The sequence below is a fragment of the Schistocerca piceifrons genome, chromosome X, assembly GCF_021461385.2.
Source record: "Schistocerca piceifrons isolate TAMUIC-IGC-003096 chromosome X, iqSchPice1.1, whole genome shotgun sequence".
Classification (NCBI taxonomy): domain Eukaryota; kingdom Metazoa; phylum Arthropoda; class Insecta; order Orthoptera; family Acrididae; genus Schistocerca; species Schistocerca piceifrons.
Genome location: NC_060149.1, coordinates 63,259,972 through 63,280,877, shown reverse-complemented (window position 1 = coordinate 63,280,877; position 20,906 = coordinate 63,259,972). Strand labels below are relative to the sequence as shown.

The window sequence follows — 20,906 nt, the reverse complement described above, 5'->3', positions numbered from 1 at the left end:
TCTGAAAATACTATTCATGTAACTTGAATTTCCTCAGAAAATGATTGTTTAACTTGTTAGTGAATGCGAATATTGAGAATAAACTAGTTCCTTCACTTTTAAATCATCTATAGCAGTAATCATATGTGCTGCAAACATAGCTGAACTGGGGCAGTTCATTAGTTCTGTGCCCTGTATTTACCAATTGAGGTTGTGGTCTATCTATAGTCCCAAAAACGTAGCACTTTATACTTCCTGTGTTTCATTGTCTGAAAAACTTTTAGTTATAGTGTGTGGAGTTTTGTGAGAAATACTAAAGTGTATGCGCTGAGTCGTGGCACAACTGAATGATGAAGTGCATGTGCCAAGTAACAAAAAGAAGCAGCTTTGAACATAAGCTTTTTGTTTCAAAGATGTCCTACAGACAGCATATCGTTAGTGTGGCATATTTCTTTCACAGCTGTGATTTCTACGCAATATGTTAGGTAGTTCAAACATTATTTACTATCTGCATTTGTGCAGAATACTTTCGCACAGCAAGTACTGTATTTACTATATACTTTAGGTGAATGTTATGACTCAAAACAAATATTAATGCTGTCTGTGCAGTGCACATTGACCTCAGAAGAATCAAGATATGATAGAGTGCTGCCTGTATAAACCTGAGCAAAAGGCAAGTCAAAATACAATCTGTTTCGGCTCAGAATACTTTGCTTGCTGCTTCATGCTGACCTTGTGTTCACAGAATCATTTCAGTGTTTGTAGCTTCACACATACGTGATCTGTTTGTCAGATTGTAACTATTCGCATTTAATATTTTTCGTTAACTTCCTGTCTACATACCTTCCTAACCTGTTTTTAATTGTGCTTTTAACATTACTGTAACTTTCATAGAAAAACCTCCTTGGTCCAAGGAATTAATTTTTTATGTTAGAAATAGCGAATTTCCATTAATATAGGTTTGAGTTTCTTTGTACTAAGTTAACAAACGATTGCTAATTCGGTACATTCAAATTTGTACTTCAGTATTACACAAATAATACCAAACAGTGAAAACTCCGGGTTGTAATACAAACAATATTAGGGAAAGGATAGATTGCTGCCGACTTTAAAGATAGCTCATTGTGTTGCAGACAGGCACAATGTAAAGACTATTAAACGTTATAGCTTTCAGCCAAAGCCTTCTTCAGCAAATTGTGCCACACACACACACACACACACACACACACACACACACACACACAGATATAGTCACACAAGGAAGCACAACTTGTGCACACATGACCGATAACACCAGCAGCTGATATCGGTAAGTAGCAATCTGTCCTTTTCTTTATATATCTCCAGAATGTGGAAAGAGACTGGAATTTAAAGTTATAGATTGCAAACAGGGACTGTAAAGTATTCAAAAAATGTACAGGAAGAAACATTACAACATATATAATACTTCAAGCATTGAAAATTTTGTGCGGAATTGGCTCCTCTATGTACACATCATGATGTTGATGTAATAGTGTTTGCTGAATCATGTGGCATCCTAAGATATTTTGATAGCAGTGTTTACTGTTCTATTTCTGTGTCATCTAATTGATCAATAATTTTCCTTCCCAAGACTTTCCTTAATTTCAGAGCAGCAGATTATTGTTTGTTTCTTTTTTGTGTGTATGTCTGTGTGGGGGGTGGGGTGGGGGGGGGGGTGCAGAAGAGGCAGAGGCAGCTGGGACAAACAGATAGTTATCTAAAAAGAAATCAATAATTTCACATTTCAGAAACTAACAAATATGAAAATTGCTTGTGTTGAATGTTTGAAATAAACATAATTTACATTCCACAACAGTTTATAAGTATTTTCTTATATTTTCAGTGTTACTATTTGGGTGGTCTCGAGGAGTCTGCAACTGGAATACTGGGAGAAATGTCCAAGCCAGTGTCGTGGTCAATGCCAGCTGAAAAAGTGTGTGAAAAATTGAAGAAAAAAGATTCACAGATTTGCGATTTACGCTATGGTAGGCAGCTTTTTTACATTTTGCATTAAATAGCATAATTCTCTAAAATAACCAACCAATGTACCTTTGAAAGAATTCCTAATACTTTCAGGTATTTTCCCCAGTGATCCATGTGTCCATCTGTGATTAATAGACTTAGTCTCTCCTAATAAGTTGTAAGCAATAAGTCATGTTGTATCTGGCATAAAATGTTTATTTTATCAGAACAATATGTGATGCTATTTTTGTGTTGCTGTACTTGGAAATCATACCAGGGCAAATCACTTAACTGTAGCCTTCTACCTTTACGTTGATAGCCTATACCTACTACTGCTGCAGTGTGCTCTGGATAAGGCCTATAATATCCCGTCAGATGTCTTTTATTTACATTTACATTCATACTCCGCAAACCAGCATATGGTGTGTGGTGGAGGGTACCTTGTATCACTACTAGTCATTTCCTTTCCTGTTCCACTCACAAATGGAACAAGGAAAAAACGACTGTTTATATATCTTCCTACAGGCCATAATTTCTTTTATCTTCAAGGTTCTTATGCAAAAAGCACATTGGTGGTTGTAGAATCATTCTGCATCAACTTCAAATGCCAGTTCTCTAAATTTTCTCAATTCTTTTCTCAAAAAGAATATCACTTTCCCTCCAGGGATTCCCATTTTAGTTAACCATGTATCTCTAATATTTATGTGTATATCGAACCTACAGGTAACTAATCTAGCATCCCGTCTCTGAATTACATTGCTGTATTCCTTTAATCCAACCTTTTGGGGATCCCAAACACTTGAACAGTACTCAAGAGCGGATCGCACTAGTGTTCTATATGTGGTCTCCTTTACAGATGAACCACATTTTCCTAAAATTCTCCCAACTAACTGAAGTCAGCCATTCACCTTCTCTTTGACAGAACTTTTATAATTGCCAGGTCTACACTATAAACTTATGTGAAAGTACCCCAGTGCATCAGCTTACAAAGTCTTTGATGCCTTTTATGAAACTTTTTGACAGAATTGTTCCCCAGACCCTGACCAGACTGCAGTCACAAACCTGACAGCTCTTTGCATGCCCATGGCCACTCATTGGCATTTCAAAAAAAATCTATAGCATCATTAATTATTTTAAAGTTAGTGTGCCAGTCGCACTAATGGCTCAGTTCAGACAAGGAAATGAACTTAAAATGAACATAACTTGGCCTTACTAACAGCCCAGATGACTCAATTTAGAGCTGCACAAAATGAAGAATGGGATATTTGAATTACACTGTCAATAAAAATAAACAGTAAAAATGGACTGTAGAGCTAATGTTGGTAACTTCTGGGCCATTTGCTATGTTCAATGGCACATCACCAAATGTCTATGCCACCCTAGTTTGAGGACAACCCTTAGAAAACTCACTTCAGCATAAACTTTAACTGTTGACACACTTTAATATCTTAACAGCCCAAGATTACAAGCACTTTTACCTCCATAATAATAACCCAGTGTCATAATACAAACTTCCTCCCAGTTATTCCTCCTGCATGAGGTAGCCACACACTCTTTCTGTTCTGTACCACTGATATAACCAGTATCCTATCACCTTTGCGTATTGTGTCAGAATCACTAAAAATACTCTATTTTGACCTACCTTCCCATCTTGTCAGTCAGTGGGAATCTTTCCACCATCTGCTTCAATAGCACCCTGACAAACTGGCAGACAATGGGCAGATCATCTGCAATGCTGAAAGGATAGATGGTTTTTTCACCAGGTGAAGTGAAAGCTTGTAGAACCTCATCTGCAATTGTTCACCTCAACTTCGCTTGGCTGCTAGTGCAGGTGGTGGTTTGCAGAAATGGGGCATTTTTACCATGCTAATCCCCATTGCCACAAGAACATACTTCTTATTGATACTATGACTGTCTTGGAGTCATTACTTTAATTTTTCTCCTAAATGCTTGTGTTTCGAGCATTCAGTGTGAAATATTGATATGCAACCCTAATGAGATATTCCACATTCTCTAACCCTTTGACAGTAACTAGGAGAGTGAAAGATGTGTAATCCATTCTCGAGCTACAAGTACATGGTGATTCTAATTAAAGTTCATTTCAAAATGCTATAAAAAATAAAAGAAATGCTGATCGGAATGATGTTAAATTTAAATGGAATATTATCAAAGAAGGGGAAACATCATGGGGGGGGGGGGGGGGGGGGGGGAGAGAATGGAAAATTTTGCCACTAGTTGGCATTGTAAGCGTCATAACGTAAATGAGTTCAGCTACAAATAACACATGAATTGCAATATGATACTCATGGTGCGAGTTGCACATTTAACCAACTATACTGTGTAATGTGCAAGACTGCACAATTGAAGACTTGTAATAAAAAAAGACTGTAAGTGCCAAAATAAGATATTTTGAAGTTTTGTGTGAAATGGAATCTGTATGCCAAACCCAATAATGTATAAAAGGATACAACTGTCATGAATGAAAATGCGGGCAAATGCAATCGAGATATGGCATGTAGTTTAACAGTCACTGCTGTTAACATATGAAAAGCTCTATGTTCCATGCACTTACTCCTCAGTGCTAGATAAAATGGTGAAGACCGCAGATACTTGTAACAGTTTGAGTGGAAAGAAATAATGAATTAAATGAAGAGGTTCTGTGGGAGCAATGAGGAAAAAGCTGAAAAGTGGAAGGATTGAATACATAAGTTGAAGTAATAAGCATAATCCAGCAAAAGCTTGTCCAGCATGGGAGGTAAGTCTCGTTACTGATCACTAACCTACACCATAACTGGACATTATGTTTATTCTGGTGACCAAATGCATTGTTCCATGACAAATAAAGCCATTTATTGTCAATAACGTGAATGCGTCTGACGTCTTTGATTTCAAGAAAGCAGCAAATTATAATAATTAGGAGGGTATCTCTATTTTGGGAATAGGTACAGAGTACAGGACAGGACAGCAAGAAAATGTAACAACCTACTGTGGTTGTTTCAATCCACATCTGTGAATAAAAGACGACAGACTTGATTGAAATGATGCAGTAACAGAGAAATAATGACCACATACAGCTCTACAAAAGGAGAATGAATTTTTAATATCTTTTTCCTGAGTATTTAACTGCGGCACATACATCCTTTCATTGCATTTCCACTTTCAGTAAGTTTTTCATACTATTAAAATACAATATTTGTAATTTCCTTTGGAAACTAGATACATGTTATGCTTAAATGTCAAATAAAATGCATTAACAGTGCAATTATGAGCATTAATTACCTGGTAACTTGAAACTCATTTTCCCAAATTCATGATTTTGTTGCTTAGAGCCTTTTTATTTTAAGTTATCAACTGTGGCACTGTTAGTAAAGGTCATACCACATTGGATGGGAGAAATCATTTTTTAACTGTCCTAAGTCTAAAATCAAATAAAAATCAACAATGAAAGCAGTTTTTGTTGTGAGCCTGGTGCAACACATGTTCAGTATACTGTCAGCTGTTTTCTGCCACAAGTTGAACTTGAGAAACGTGATATTCCACAATCGATCGGAGTGTCTCAGGGGTCTTGTTCATAATGTACTGCACAATGCACACCATCAGTTCAGCTGCGTTTGTAATTGGAGCACTGAACACAACATTTTCAGATAACCCCATTGCCAGAAGTCACACAAATTAAGATCAGGTGATCTGGACAGTCAGGCTGTAGGGAAATTATGGCTGATAATTCTAGCATTTCCAAAATGCCTTAGCAGCAACTGTTTCGCTGGCTGTGCAGTATGCAGAGGAGCACCGTCTTGCATAAAAAGATCCAATCCACACATACATCATGTGGAAATGTTGGAAAGTACGTTGGTACCCAGAAGACTGTCATAGCATTTACCAGTGACGGTACAGGTAACAGGATCTCCACATCACGCAGTTTCCTTCACAGAAAGAAGCAGTACCAATCAATGTGCATGCAAGTTTTCCATTGCCTTATTCTTCAATTCTTTGTATTGGCATGTCTTTGGAGCTGGAAATGGGCTTCGTCTGTCCACAGAATGTTCCATGGCTGTTCATTGTCCACTTTCCTGAGAGCAAGACATTCTAGAGTCTTTATGGCAGGTAAGCATGAAGCAGCTTCTGAACACGAATAATTCTGTATGGATAGCAATGCAGGACATTTCGTAGAATTTTATGCACTGTGCTCACAGGCATAACCAAAGTTTGAGAAGTTCTCCGTGCACTGCATGTTTGCACACCACCACTCAACGCCCCCTGCATTGCTGTGGTCACATCTTCTACTAATAACGGATCACTTGTTTTCCTCCCTCTACCACACTGCACTTCAAAAGAACCTTTATTTTTGAATTAAGTAATCATTTTCTCCAGACTCTGGGCAAACATTTGACCAACACCTTTTATTATGCCCTTGAGTGTACGGAAGTTCTGTAGAGCTACTGGCACAAAGTCTCAATTCTTGTAAAAGAGGTTTAACAGCAATGGATGTTTGTGCATTGAGATAGTCATGCTGAACATCTCAAGAGACAAACTGGGGAAACAGCCATGTATCCCACGTCTTTTATTTCTCATATTCTGCCGTGTGCAGTGCCATCTAGTAGTAAAATTTTGGTTACATTTTATTTATATATTTGCCAATAACGTTTCCCCTTCTTTAATAAAAATCCATTCAAATCTTGCATCATTCTGAACAGTGGTTATTTTTTTACAGTGCTTTAAAACTATCACTTTAATTATCAGTTTGCATATCGTGTTTAGGGTGACAGGGTGGAGGAGAATGAATAAATTGCATGTGAAAATAATGTAATGTAGAAAACAAAGTAAAAAGAGAAGGCAACTAGACCAAATAAAGCAAGGTGTCATTAGAGACATCTTCAAATACCAAACTGACTTCATCTGCAGAGAAGTACTAAGTGTGTTACTGTTGAAATGTTGTACACTGAAGAACCAAAGAAACTGGTATAGGCATGCGTATTCAAATACAGAGAGATGTAAACAGGCAGAATACAGCACCGCAGCTGGCAGTGCCTATATAAAGCAACAAGTGTCTGGTGCAGTTGTTAGATCAGTTACTGCTGCTACAATGGCAAGTTACCAAGATTTAAGTAAGTTTGAACATGGTGTTATAGTCGGCACATGAGCGATGGGCACAGCATCTCCAAGGTAGCGATGAAGTTAAGATTTTCCCGTACGACCATTTCATGAGTGTACCGTGAATATCAGGAATCCAGTAAGACCTGAAATCTCCGACATTGCTGCGGCCGGAAAAGATCATGCAAGAACAGGACTGATGATGACTGAAGAGAATCATTCAATGTGACAGAAGTGCAACCCTTCGGCAAATTCCTGCAGATTTCAGTGCTGGACCACTCAAAAATCAATAATACGGGCTTTCGGAGCTGAAGGCTTACTCGGGTACCCTTGATGGCTGCACGACATACTGGCAATTCCAGCAGGACAATGCAACACCCCACATGTCCTGAATCACTACAAAGTGGCTGCAGGAACACTTCTGAGTTTAAACACTTCCGCCGGCCACCAAACCTCTGAGACAGGAACATTATTGTATCTGGGATGTCTTGCAACATGCTGTTCAGAAGGGATCTCCACCCCCTCGTACTCGTATGTATTTATGGCCAGTCCTGTAGGACTCATGGTGTCAGTTCCCTCCAGCAGTACTTCAGACATTAGTAGAGCCCATGCCATGTCGTGTTGAGGCACTTGGGCATGCTCGCGGGGGCCCTACACTATATTAGGCAGGTGTACCAGTTTCTTTGGCTCTTCAGTGTATGAGAGAGAAATTGAGACAATAAAAATTACAAAAAGTTTTACTTTTTTCAAAACATTAGACAAATTTGTTCGCACTCAAGAATGGTTGAGCATTTCTGGGGGTATGGGGAAGGGGGGGGGGATTAGGAGAAAGAAGTAACTAAAAATTTAGATTTCACTTGCCTAGATAAGTGGGAAGGTATGTTCATAGATTAAGCAATAATTATTTTCAGCAGTTGTTTGACAGTAATATTGGCTATGTACCACAATCCAGTCTCCATGCATCTTCATCTATTCAAGTATTTCCTGATACTAAAGTGTAGACTTTCACGGCCGGAAATGTCTTGTCCATTATGATTATACAGGCTGTTATGCTATGGTCGGTTGATGAATTTTGTCTCAATTCTCAACGTTTCGTCCCTGTCTGCGGGAGACATCTTCAAGGGGGTCTGTAGCTTGATGGAAGGTCCAACAACCCGCTGGCTCGCTACTGACTGCCGCTAAATTCCGTGTCTGTTTCAAAACGTTTGGAAGAGCACAAGGGCAATTGTAGAAGAGGAGAAATGGAACAATCAGCTGTTGCGGAGCATGCTTTCCAGCCAGGGAACCACCATATTCGTTTCGAGGAGACGCAAGTACTAGCTGCCACAAGCGGATATTACGAAAGGCTCTACAGGGAGGCAATAGAAATCGCTAAACACCCTAATAATTCCAATCGAAAGGAGGAGGGCGTAAAATTAAACGGTATATGGATGCCGGTGTTAAAGAAGATGTGTACCACCCACCCACTACTGGGTGATGGCAACGGCGATCGACGGCAGCAGACAGCGGCCAATTGCACTGACGTTTTCAAAACACGTGATGTCATGCCGCGGCACGGGAGCACGCAGACATGGAATTTAGCGGCAGTCAGTACCGAGCCAGCGGGTGTGTTGGACCTTCCATTGAGCTACAGACCCCCTTGAAAATGTCTCCCGCAGACAGGGTCGAAACGTTGGGAATTGAGACAAAATTCATCAACCGACCATGGCATAACAGCCCGGTTAATCGTAATGGACAAGTATTTCCTGTTAGCTCTCTTCCGCATTCTTTCCAGTCCTTAGGTCTACATCACTTCTTTCTTCGTGGAGGTTTCTGTGCTCACACTCAAAGACACTCTGTTAACATCACGTGTATCATATGGCCATCGCATTTTCATCTTTTCTTCTTACCCAGCGTGCTAGTCCCCACAGGGGTGTCCACAGCTCTTTTGTGGGGTACATGTGTGGAAGCCACGTGGCCCTAAGCTGTTGCAGCTTTTCATCTCTCCTGGGCTGCATTTCCTTCCTCATATCCACTCCCTATCATAGCTCATCCCCTTCCTGCCCCCGTCTTTCTCCCCTAGTGTGTCCCTTGACAACCACGTAGCTGTTCCCTCAGTTCCGCTAATCAGTTACAGTCTTTTCTCACATTTCCACTCTCCCTCTTTTTCACCTTCTTCTGGTCCTCCTTTGGCTTTGACCCCCTTTCAAAATTGTTTTCGTAGTGTGAGCTACCGTCACACCCCACACTTGGTCACTAGCATGTAGCCAATCCGTGTGGTGGGGCTTTTATATACCCATGTGGCTGAGACCCCTAACACAGGAATCCCACTTCTGAGACTTGAGCTGTCTCTGTCTCGTGTATGTCTGGGAGTAGTTGCTCATCTTTGTGGGGCACTGGAACTCCCCGCAAAGATCACTGTGCCAAGCGACCTTTGCTGTGACTGGGTGCCCCCAAGGGGGGGGGGAGGGACCCCTTATTGAGGTGGGTTGTACCAGGACATATGCTCTGCACATGAAGTGTGCTAAGCTCGACACTTCTGGCCGCTCTTCTGTGGCCGTCTCTACCAGTAGGAACATTTCTCTCTCTGCTCATTTTTTTGCTTCCTTGGCCTTCGGTCTGCAGCTCACGGTCGCGTTCTCGCATCCCGAGCATGGGGTCCCAGGTTCGATTCCCGGTGGGGTCAGGGATTTTTACCTGCCTCAAGATGACTGAGTGTTTGTGTTGTCCTCATCATTCATGAAAGTGGCGAGTTTGGACTGAGCAAAGGTTGGGAATTTGTACGGGCGCTGATAACCGCCCAGTTGAGCACACCACAAACCAATTGTTGTCATCATCATCACCATCATCATCCTTATCCTTGGCCTTCCCCTCCCTGGCTGGCTCCTCCGTGAGAAGAGAGCCAGGCCTGCCAGCTTGGGGCAAAACCTTTTCTCTGTTACTTGGTTTGTTCCAGGACAGGCAGGGAGAATATCACCATTACCAAACTGCTCTTTTTTTGTAGAACACATTGAAGATAAGTTTGGTGAATCTGGCGAAGATAAGTTTGGTGCATCTGGTACGTCCAGAGAGTGCTAAGGACAATTGTGTTGATACTGGTGCTTTCATACTGGTTTTTGAAGAGGCACCCCTCCAGAAGAAGCGAAAGTAATGGTTTATCATTGCAAAATGAATCCCAATATCCCACCTCACATTTGCTGTTTCCGGTGCCTCCATTTTGGTCACATATCTTCACAATGTGAAGTGATTCGTATTTGTGGCGACTGTAGCCACCCTCTCCTTGTGGAGAGTCCTTGCACGCAATCACCCAAGTTTGTGAACTGTTCTGGCCCCCATTCTCCTCATTCGCCACATTGCGCACTCTATAAAAAGGAAATGAAGATTCACGAATTCAAAACTCTTGACTGTCTGACAGACAACACAAATTAAACCAGCTCCACTTGGTATCTTTAACATCTGCTGTTGATTCTGCAGTGTCTTTTCCTCCTCCTCCTCCTCCTCCTCCTCCTCTTCCTCTTTCCTTGTTACTTCCATCCTGCCCCCCTTCGTTTTCCTCCTCCCTGACAGTTCCCGTTTCCTCCCCTCACAGAACCGCTTCTTCTCTTTGACCATAGAAGAGACCACCTTCTCTGGCACCTGCTGAGAATGAGGCTGTCTCTAAGAGCCTCCCTCCCCAGCGTCTCCAGGATAAGAAAGCTGTATCTTAGTCTGGACCAGCACTCTGTGGGCCTGAAGGCCACTTGTTTACTTTCATATCCCAATATTGCTGCAAGTTGCTCTCTTCCTGACCACACCTCCACTCACCCTCCAAAGGAGAAGAAGAAGATCCACCAGTCTTGGTGTGGGGCATACCCAACATCCAATGGGGTGTTGTGCCCTCCCTCTCAATCAGGGTCTGATCTTACATTCGTGGACGTCACTCGGTCCTTACCGGTGATGGACACTGACATGGCACAATGATCAATTCTGGCCCATTCGACATTCATCCAGATTCTTGTACTACACTACTGTAATGGTTTCTATTGTCATGTTCCTCAATTGCAGTCCCTACTTCCTCTCTACCCTGTAGCTTGTGTAGTATTGCAGGAATATTGTATTGTGTATACTCATTCGCCAGTTCTGAGTGTCTTCCAAGCCTTCTGCCGGAACTGGGTTGGCCCTTTGTGAGCCTCCGGTGGTGTCTATATGTTGGTCTACACAAATTTTGTGGTTCCAGGGTTTTTCTTCAAACCACAGTGGAAGTGGTGGCTATTTGGTTCCATTTAGACTCTGCAGTAACAATATGCAATCCTTATCTCCCTCCAGACCTGCCTCCTACACTTCCTGCTCTCCTTGCCCTCCCTAGACAGCTTCCTCCTCCCTTGGTCGTCCTCAGGGATTTTAATGCCCGTAACCCTCTGTGGGGGTGGTACTGGGACCACTGTCCAGGGCAGGATTGTTGAAGACCTGTTGGGAGGACTTGATCTCTCCCTTCTGAAACTCCCCCACACTTTGGGGGCGGGGGGTCACATAGCACCTTCTCTGTCATTGATCATCACAATTTGTGTGACAACAATTATTTTCCATTTTTCTTGTCTTTTCTTCAGCATCATTCACCTGGATGCCCTTCCAGGTGGCCGTTTACTGACGCAGATTGGGATGCCTTTCCCTTGGCTGCCATCCCAACCTTTCCAACACATGATGACATTGATGTGTCCACACAGAGTTTGATCGGGGACACCCTTTATCAGCTGCTTTAGGGATTCCCTCCTCCTCGGGATCTCCCCTATGGAAGACTGTCCCTTGGTGGACCTCTTAATTTGCTGTAGCTATTAAAGACCCTCCATCACTACAAATAGCATCCATATCTTGACCACCTTCTGGCCTTTAAACAGCTTTGTGGTTGGGTCCTTTATCTTATTAATTGCTAGAAACAGATTTATTGGGAACGATATGTCACTGCCATAGGGCCACATACTCACTCTTCACAGGTATGGGTGGAGATAATGCACATTTTTGGATCCTGTCCTCCTTCAGACGTCACGGGAATTTTCTTGAATGGTGTTAACCTCATCAATCCAGACTTATCGCTCAGCATTTCATTTAGGCCTCGGCCTCAGTCCACTATATGCCCACATTCCATCTTCTCAAACACCCTCTGGAACGACTCCCTTTATCGTCGTTCTGCATTGCCTGGAGCCTTATAATGCCCTGTTTAAGTGGGAATTCACCAGAGCTCTTGCTCTCTCCCCTGACAGGCTCCTCGACCAGACCAGGTGCACACCAAATGCTTAAACACTTACTGGAAGTCCACAGGAGCCAGGTCTGGACAGTAAGGATGATTTCGATTTTTGTGCAACTGTCGCGCACCGACAGGGATAAATGTGCAGAAGCATTATCGTGATGCAGAATTGCAAGCTGTTTCTTTCTCTCATTTTCTCACAACAGTTCCCGATAGTACAAGTGATTAACAGTTTGCCCCAGTGTGGCACAAATTCATGATAAAATAATCTGTCAGAGTCAAAGAAAACTATCAGTATGGCTTTGACATTTGACCTGACCCGACAAGCTTTTTGGGTCTTGGAGAACCTTTCCAAACTCATTGTGAAGACTAAACCTTGGTCTCATAACAATAGAACCATGTCTCACCACCACTTATGATTCTCTTAAGAAACATCTCATTCTCATTTGTGTGATCCAAAAGCTCCTCACAGATTGCGAGGTGAAGATCTTTCTGGTTGTGGTTCATGAGCTGTGGTATGAACTTGGTAGCAACACAGTGCTTTCCAAGATGCTGTGTCAGAATTTCATGGCATAATCCAACTGAAACGTTACATTATTCTGCAATCTATAGGGCAGTTAGTCTTCGATTGAGAAGCACAATTTTGTTGACATTCCTGACAGGAATGTCGTCGGTAGATGTCGAATGGTGTCCTGAATGAAGGTCATCTTTAGCTTCCATCTGGCCATTTCTAAATCGTGTGAACCATTCATAACACCGAGTATGGCTTAAGCACGTAGCACTGTAGGCTTCCTGCATCATTTGGTGTCTCTCTGTAAAGGTTTTTTTCCCACACACAATTTAATGCAGATGTGTTGCTCCTCTAACTCTGCCATCTCGAAATTCACAAACTGTGTAACACAATGTCCTACTCAATACAGCATTGAACAATAACTAACAGACATACAACAGTGAAATGTCCAGCAGTTACATAGGCGTGTGCAGGAATACCAACTGTGTTTCGCTCCATCACACCATTGGCGCAAAATTACAGGTGTTCCAGATCTTTTTTTTACAGACCTCTTACTTATACTTTTCATTTGTTTGTGGAGAGATAGGGAATTCCCTTCCCTATGGCAAGAAAATGGTGTTATTCCAGTTTGGAAATTGGGTGTAAACTGCCTCTTCAGATGGGCAGCTATCGTCAGATGAGTTTAACCAGTGCCCTCTGCAAGTTACTAGTATGGCAAGTCAAAGGCTGTATTTGATCCTTGAGTCCCAGGACCTTCTGGCTTTGACCCAGGGTGGTTTTCGCTGATACCGTTCTACTGCAGACAGTTTAGTCTGCCTGAAGTCTGCTATCCGAATGGCTTTTGCCCGGCGCCAACACCTAGTTACAGTCTTCTTTAATCCGCATAAAGCTTATGATACCACAAGGCTCTATCACATACTTGCCACCTTACAAGAGTGAGGCCTCGGTTGCCCCCTCCCAGTTTTTATCCAGAACTTTTTTTTCTTATCACATTTTTATGGTACAGGATGGCGCCTCCCTTATTACCTCCCATCTGCAGGAGAATGGGGTTCTGTAGGGATTTGTTTCGAGTGTCCCTCTCTTTTTAGTGGCTATCAATGGTCTGGTGGTGGCTCTGGGGTCTACGCTGTCCCCTCTGTGTGTGCTGATGACTGTTGCTTTTATTTTTGTTTATCCGCGATGGGCGTTGCTGAACACAGACTGCAGGGAGACATACGCAGAACACAATCTTGGGTTCTTACGCATGGCTTCCAATTTTTGGCTACTAAGACCTGCATTATGCATTTCTGTCATCGCCATACAGTGCGTCGCAATCCAAATCTGTACCTTGATGGCCAGCCCCTCAATGTGGTGGACTCTCATCATCGTGTTTTAGGACTGGTCATTGATGCCCAGTTGATAGGGCTTCCCCATCTTTGTCAACTAAAGCAGACATGTTGGTTGCAACTTAGTGCTCTTAAACGCCTCAGCAATACCAACTGGGGCACAGATCGCTCTACTCTGATACAGCTCTACAAAGCATTGGTCCAGACCCATCTGGATCATAGGAATGTCTCGTACGGCTAGGCTTTACCTTCAACATTACAGATGCTGGACCTGATACACCATTATGGGGTATGACTGGCAGCAGGCGCTTTTCAGAGTAGTAACCCCATGATCAGCCTCTGGTGGATGCAGGGGCTCCACTGTTGTGGTTCTGCACCAACAGTGCTTATGCGTTAAGCATTCGCTGCTCCCCGGAGCACTCAAAGGCCCAGCTCCACTTTCCAGTGTCTCCTGCAATAGTGGCCCATGTCTGGTGTTATGATTACCATATGCATCTGGTCCCTTTTTCGGAATTCGAGCTTTCCCCTCTACAACCTCTTCTCTGGACCTGCTCATTTAACACCTCTGTGGTGCGCACCCGTCCACAGCACTGTCTTGACCTATCATAAAGCCCGAAAGACTCAGTACGTCCAAGGCCCTCCACCAACAATTCTTCTCCATTCTTGGCACATTTCGGGGATCAGAAGTAGATTATACGTATATGATATGTCAGGTTGCTAAAGAGACAAAATGACACATGGAGAAGTAAATATTACTTTATTTTCACTTATCAGCATGACATTGTCTTTTCATGCTGTGAAATTCAAAAAAATTGTTACAAATTTTCACAATTCTAATTCATGATGAAATAAGAGCTGTAAACAAATACAAAAAATTAAAAATTATGTTACAATTTTTTTAAAAATGTTACAGCATTGTCTTCTGTTATGAAGTATGAACCTTTTCAAAAAGGTTTCTTTCTGAATTAAAGCACAAAACACCTTACATTCAGAACACCTCACATTTGTTAGCTTTGAACAAACCATTCCTCTGCACTGTCATCAGCTCTTCCTTTCTGTAGACATTTCTGTCATCTGCAGTGCACATTGAGTCTTTTCACCAGTAGTGGTATTGACTGAACTGATTTTCTCTTCCTTCCATTCTTCTGTTCCATTTCTTTAGTGCAGCATTCTTATATTCAATATATGATGCAGCAAAAAAAAAAAAAAAAAAAAAAAAAGGTGTAGTACCGCTATTGTCCACTTCTTCATTCTACCTCTCATCTCTCATTGTCTATTTGCTAATGATCCTGTCCAGAAGATCCACACCTCCCATGTGAGAATTATACATCTTTGCAGCAAATTGACGAGGAATTTCTGTGTGTTGTTTACCTTGCTGCTTGCTCCACCTTTGACAAGTTTCAGCAGGATCTACTCAACAGTAGGTAAAGGCCAAATGAATTATACAGTTATCATGCCATTTTATAGTTGCAGTAGCATCTTCACCTCTCACTACATGGTCAAAACTTCCTCTTCCTTCGTGTTGTGTAGGCCATCCTTTTTCAGGTGAATACTTTGTGGTAACCTTGAAGTTGTCATTGTTTCACACCTTCGTACTGCTCTGTGATTGAGGAGAGAACTTAGAAGAGGCAAAGAAGTGTAGTAGCAGTCCATGAAAATTGTTGTTCCTGCTGGCAACATATCAGACAATTTCAGGATGACTTCCCCTTCAATCCAGTCTCGGAAACTGACATACAGCTGGGAGAGTGTTTTGCTGACCACATGCCCCTCCATATCTGCATCCAGTGATGCCTGTGGACTGAGGATTGCATGTCGGCTGGTTGATACCGTTGGGTTCACCAGGACCTGTGCACATAGTTTATGTTTCCCTCCAATATCTAATTTTGCAAGCGTAGATGTAGTCTCTGAAGTAATTGGTTGCTGTCCACCCTTACACACATAAAAATCTAAAGGCAATCAACTTGATGCTGCCATAACAAAGTTTTGAATACCAACAGGTTGAGGTTTCCCTTAAACATATTTCTTCATTCAGACTTGCACATGACATGGCATCATTTGTTCATCAATGGAGGATGTTGAAGACATGCTTTTCTAATAATAGACAACATTGGTCTCACTTTCCAGTATCTGTCATTTGTCTTTTCGTTGTCACTGACAGCCTTGTCATCAACCACCATGAGACACACTCTAAGGCAGTAGAACTGATCTCAGCTGATGTCTACTACCATCAGATATCTTGTACCTTGTTCCCAACACATCCCAAGTGTAGGAAAACCAAAAAGTGATATCAGAATGCTTGCAGCCCAGCACTTCTTAATTTCACCTAGGATGCTGTTGAGAGGTTTTCCATGTGGTGAAACATGTTTCACATTGTCTTTTCAGTCATATGACTAAGAAAAAGTCTTAATGCATGTAATGATTAAAGTATTCAAACGGTTTCTTAACTTGTGTATTGATAGTCTTCATCAGTGCTTGTTAATGTTGACATCATGGAAGGCAAGATACAAGGTGAAAATCTAAAATAGAAAGAACAAAATTGTTTAAAATTTATTGTTCTTCAATAATTACCATTCATGGCTCTGTTCTGTGACACCAGGTTTGTTTTGGATCATTATGAGATGGAGTTTCATGAGCCTATGTTGGCACTACTGAACTTGCATTGTCTGAAACATCCTCATCTTCTTCTTCAGATGCTGTCAATTGTGATCCCTGAATGAATGTAAGCTCCAGCATCGTCTTCATCAATTTCTATATCAGAACTATTAACATCAAAGACCTCATCCAGAAGCGGAGTGATTAATGAATCAGATAGATCTGTTAATAAAATTTAAATTTTCATTTTTAATTCACATTTCTGATGTTGTATTTGTACTGGAAGCATTAGAAATGTCTGGTGTGTTATTACAGCTGTGAAATGCATATTAAAAATAATAAAAAAAAATGTTGAAACTACGAATCAACAGTGTAAAATGCAGTTGACTGCCATTTGCTGATAGGTGTGTGAAATGTAGTTGCAGAGACCCAATGTATCATACGTAACACATCTAATAAAATTCCATTTTTTTTAAAAACTAAAATCATCTTTCACGTCACTCTTTGATAGAATAATAGTCTGCGAACTGTTACCAACATTTCAGTACTGCTTTATAAAGAAACAAATGATAAATTAACAATACTAACCTTTCTTTCTTGAAGCCATGTTGAACCACTTGAAACACCCTTGTTACTGATTGCTTCTGACACCTAATTGTCACTCTGAGAACTACAAGTAGGTGATCTGGTCATTCTGCGGAGTTTATCGAATAAGATACAGTCGGCATTGTTACAAAAAATTGCATACAGTGTGAAGGAACCTAATTTTAATGGATGTATCATATATGGTGCAAGGGGGTTACAAGAGGCTAGGGTCTGGCCTTATTGGCCCATTTAAGGGTTGGCAGGACACCCTGCTGCCCCTCTGTCCCAACCAGGCAATGACTATCTTTGCTTGGTGGTCTGTCCCAGCCCTTGCCCTATCCATTGTTTTGCTCTTCTTCCCTTTCTTGTGTGTTCTGTCTGACTTGGTGTTCTTCTCTATTTTCTTGTGCTTCTCGTGTCCTGCCCATGTCACTAGTCTTTACTGTGTATTGTTGGGTGGGGTGCCTCTGGCAAGTTGCATGGGATACTTTTCCCGATAGTAGCTTCTGCCTTGAGCGCCTCCGCTGCTCACAGGATGGAGCACCTTGCCCGTCTTTCTTCCTTTCCCCATTCTCTTCTTCCTTGTTCCTTTCTCTAGGTTTTGTTGTCCTTAGATAGAACTAGAGGTTTTCTTTCCTGGGTTTCCGCACACTATGTCCCTCTTTGGTGCGTAGTATTGTTGACTTGCCTGTTCCAGGTAGGAGGGACAGCCAGTGTACAAGTGCTGTATTTAATTTCATTATTCATATGATATCTTCATTCCTTACCATATCAGTTATTCTAATTCTACAGTATATCATTTCCATTGTCTGATATTATCAATCTCCACAGATCTACCCTCTTAAGACTTGGTGCTTTCTAGAAATCACTGACAGTCACTACTTTGTAACTTTGAACACAGTGTCATTCCATAACACTGGATGTACCTTCTTAGTTCCTACCTTTGCTTTCCTTATTTTGTTTTGTACATTTTGAACATCCCTTACATCTATAGTATAGACATTGTGTAAAATGTTGGACATAGCCATGGAAATAGGAGCATGTAGCCACATTTTCACTATGGAAAATTAACATTGATGATAGTTGCAAACATTGTGTGTGTCACAGATGAGTTACTACTTTTTCTGAATAGATCCCCAGACTGATCAGAACCTGTAGAATACATATTCAAAATTATTCTGAGTAGTGTAGACACCTTAGTGGCGTGCCAAGCCTCAACCTGCAAAAAATTATGAACTTGTAATAGGTCTTACACTAAGAATTTTCATGTTTTATTCCCTTCCCCAAGTTATACGAACCTTTTGCCCTGTGGAACTTTGCCATAGGTATAATACATTATTAGCAATGATTTGTGAAAGCGGTAATGTTATCTGCTAGATATACATAATGTTATCTGCCAGATATACTACACTAAATTTCCCTTATATTTAATATTTTGTTACAACTGTTTGATAATTACAGAATGTCGTAGTTGGCATGACAAAACCTTACAAAACACTTGCAGCTCCAGTGTTTAAATGAATGTTTGCCCACTGTTGTTACTCCTTCATAACTCCTCTTCTACTAACACTGAAAATGGAAAAAAATTTTCTTGAAAGTTTAATTTTGTTAATGGCCAATTTACCTCCCAAGATGTTTTGCAATTGTGTAACTATGTAGTCCATTAGTGAAGGATATTTTCCATGTACAGTCAGTTGAGGATCTCCATTAAAAAAAAAAAAAAAAAAAAAAAAAAAAAAAAAAAAAAAAAATCCCTTGTCATTGTCTGTTTCACTTTTGTCATTGATTCCAACCATTTTCTTATGAAATGATTTTGTCCTAACAACATAAAATTTCTTCTGAAATTTGTTTTCCTGCTTCATTTAATGCTCTTTCCTCGAACAGCACATTACAAATGTTTCTTTACACCCTTATCACTCATTTAATTAGCCAGTAACAGTTTGTGGTTCCTGATCTGCTGGTTGCCTGAGAAGCTTAGCTACACTTTGTAAAGTGAAAGATATCCAGTTTTTCACCCTAACTGCCTTTGTTCAGTTGACAGTTGGTAGATTAATGTTGTTAGTAACAAATAGCATCTGTACTGTTATTTAATAGTATTCATACATTGGAGGAATGAATAAAAATCAGAAAATCTCTTACTCATTGTTTTCTTGAAACTGAGTACACAATATATATCATCACAGTGTTTTGATAGAGAAAAGCTTGCTTTAAACATGGACACAGATGTAGTCAGTACAAAGGTTGAACACTAATATTGGATTCAAGCTCCAATAAAAAATAAAATTAATTGAAACTGCTGTACAAAATGGACAGATTCCACTTAGTTCCGATGCTATTGAAGTCTGAGACATTATATTGTAAAATTTAATGACGTAGTTTTAGTTCAACAAGATATATGCAGACATCTTCTTGCAGCTGACTGTTTGAATCTAATTTGCAGATAAGACCATTGACTTAAAAACAGTGGACCTCAAGAAACTGAAAGTGCGTGACCTGAAGAAAATTCTCAGTGACTGGGATGAGACCTGCGAAGGATGTATAGAAAAAACAGATTTCATCAAGAGGATAGAGGAGCTTAAACCCCAGTATCTCCGCCAGGAACTTTAATTATTAAACCTGTTTTTCCTCAGGTGGATCTGATTTAATTGTTTTATACAAAAAATTATGTTAAGACATTTTGTGCTGGCTATATTTTAGGCAGCATTATCCATTGGTTCCATAAAGATAAACTGAATGAAACAGCAAATACCTTAAGAAAGGAAATGTGCTGAGCCTGGAGAGATGATGTGTATGTAACTTATCGCAGTATGTATGTGTGTGCTTAAATGACATGAAGGACCTTTTGTTAGACTCATTATTTCTGAACGCCAGATATTTGCATTTGTTTACCAAAGATAGAATTCCTAACTGTGCAGCAGATGTTTAAAGTTTCTCTCTGCCTTATAGTTAATTGCAGATTATTTGTAAGGGAGATATGTTTTTGTCAGTGACTTTCATTTAAAAGAATGTATTAAGTACTTAACTCTCATATTGATACATTGATATTTTTTTTCCTGTTGAGAAGTTTCATGCAACACATTTTCTAAAATGCCATCTTTGTAAAGGATGCACTTTTTTGTTTTGTTAATTCATTGCACAGTGATGGAATAAAGGGCAGTGACTACAGTAAGTTCATTTTGTTTTTAGTTTTGAACAATGAACCCACCAATAAAACAAATTGTCTTGCATAAGCGCGCGCGCGCGCGCACACACACACACACACACACGCACACACACACACGCACACACACACACGCACACACACACACACACACACACAGTGCATAATTTAAACATTTTTTGGGGCTGGTTGCTCTCTATAATTTATAGTATTTGTATTGTGGCTGCTGTTGTCTTATTTTAGTGTTTTAACAAGAAATTTTTTGGGCTTATCTTGGTGTCGGTAACACATGCTTAGTTTTAGCCTTTTGCATAATTTCTCACATTGTTGGCATTCTGACATCTGTCTTAACTGTTACTTGTTTTGGCTGGTAGCTAAATGACATCAATTTCTTACTGGTGTTCTCTAACTAACTGAATTTTGTAAATTAAATAATACAGTGTACTCCTTATTATTCGGGGTAATGTAGGGTACGAAGAT

General features: G+C 40.7%; 1 protein-coding gene across 1 annotated transcript in view; it reads left to right on the top strand.

Annotated features, from left to right (window-relative positions):
- LOC124721990 (mesencephalic astrocyte-derived neurotrophic factor homolog) overlaps positions 1-20,416 on the top strand; it is a 30,079-nt gene extending 9,663 nt beyond the window's left edge. Inside the window, exons 3-4 of the mRNA XM_047247162.1 lie at positions 1,844-1,985; positions 19,707-20,416. Coding sequence (XP_047103118.1) covers positions 1,844-1,985; positions 19,707-19,873 — 309 coding nt within the window. The 3' untranslated portion in view covers positions 19,874-20,416. The remainder of the gene's footprint in view (positions 1-1,843; positions 1,986-19,706) is intronic.
- Positions 20,417-20,906: the final 490 nt, after the last annotated feature.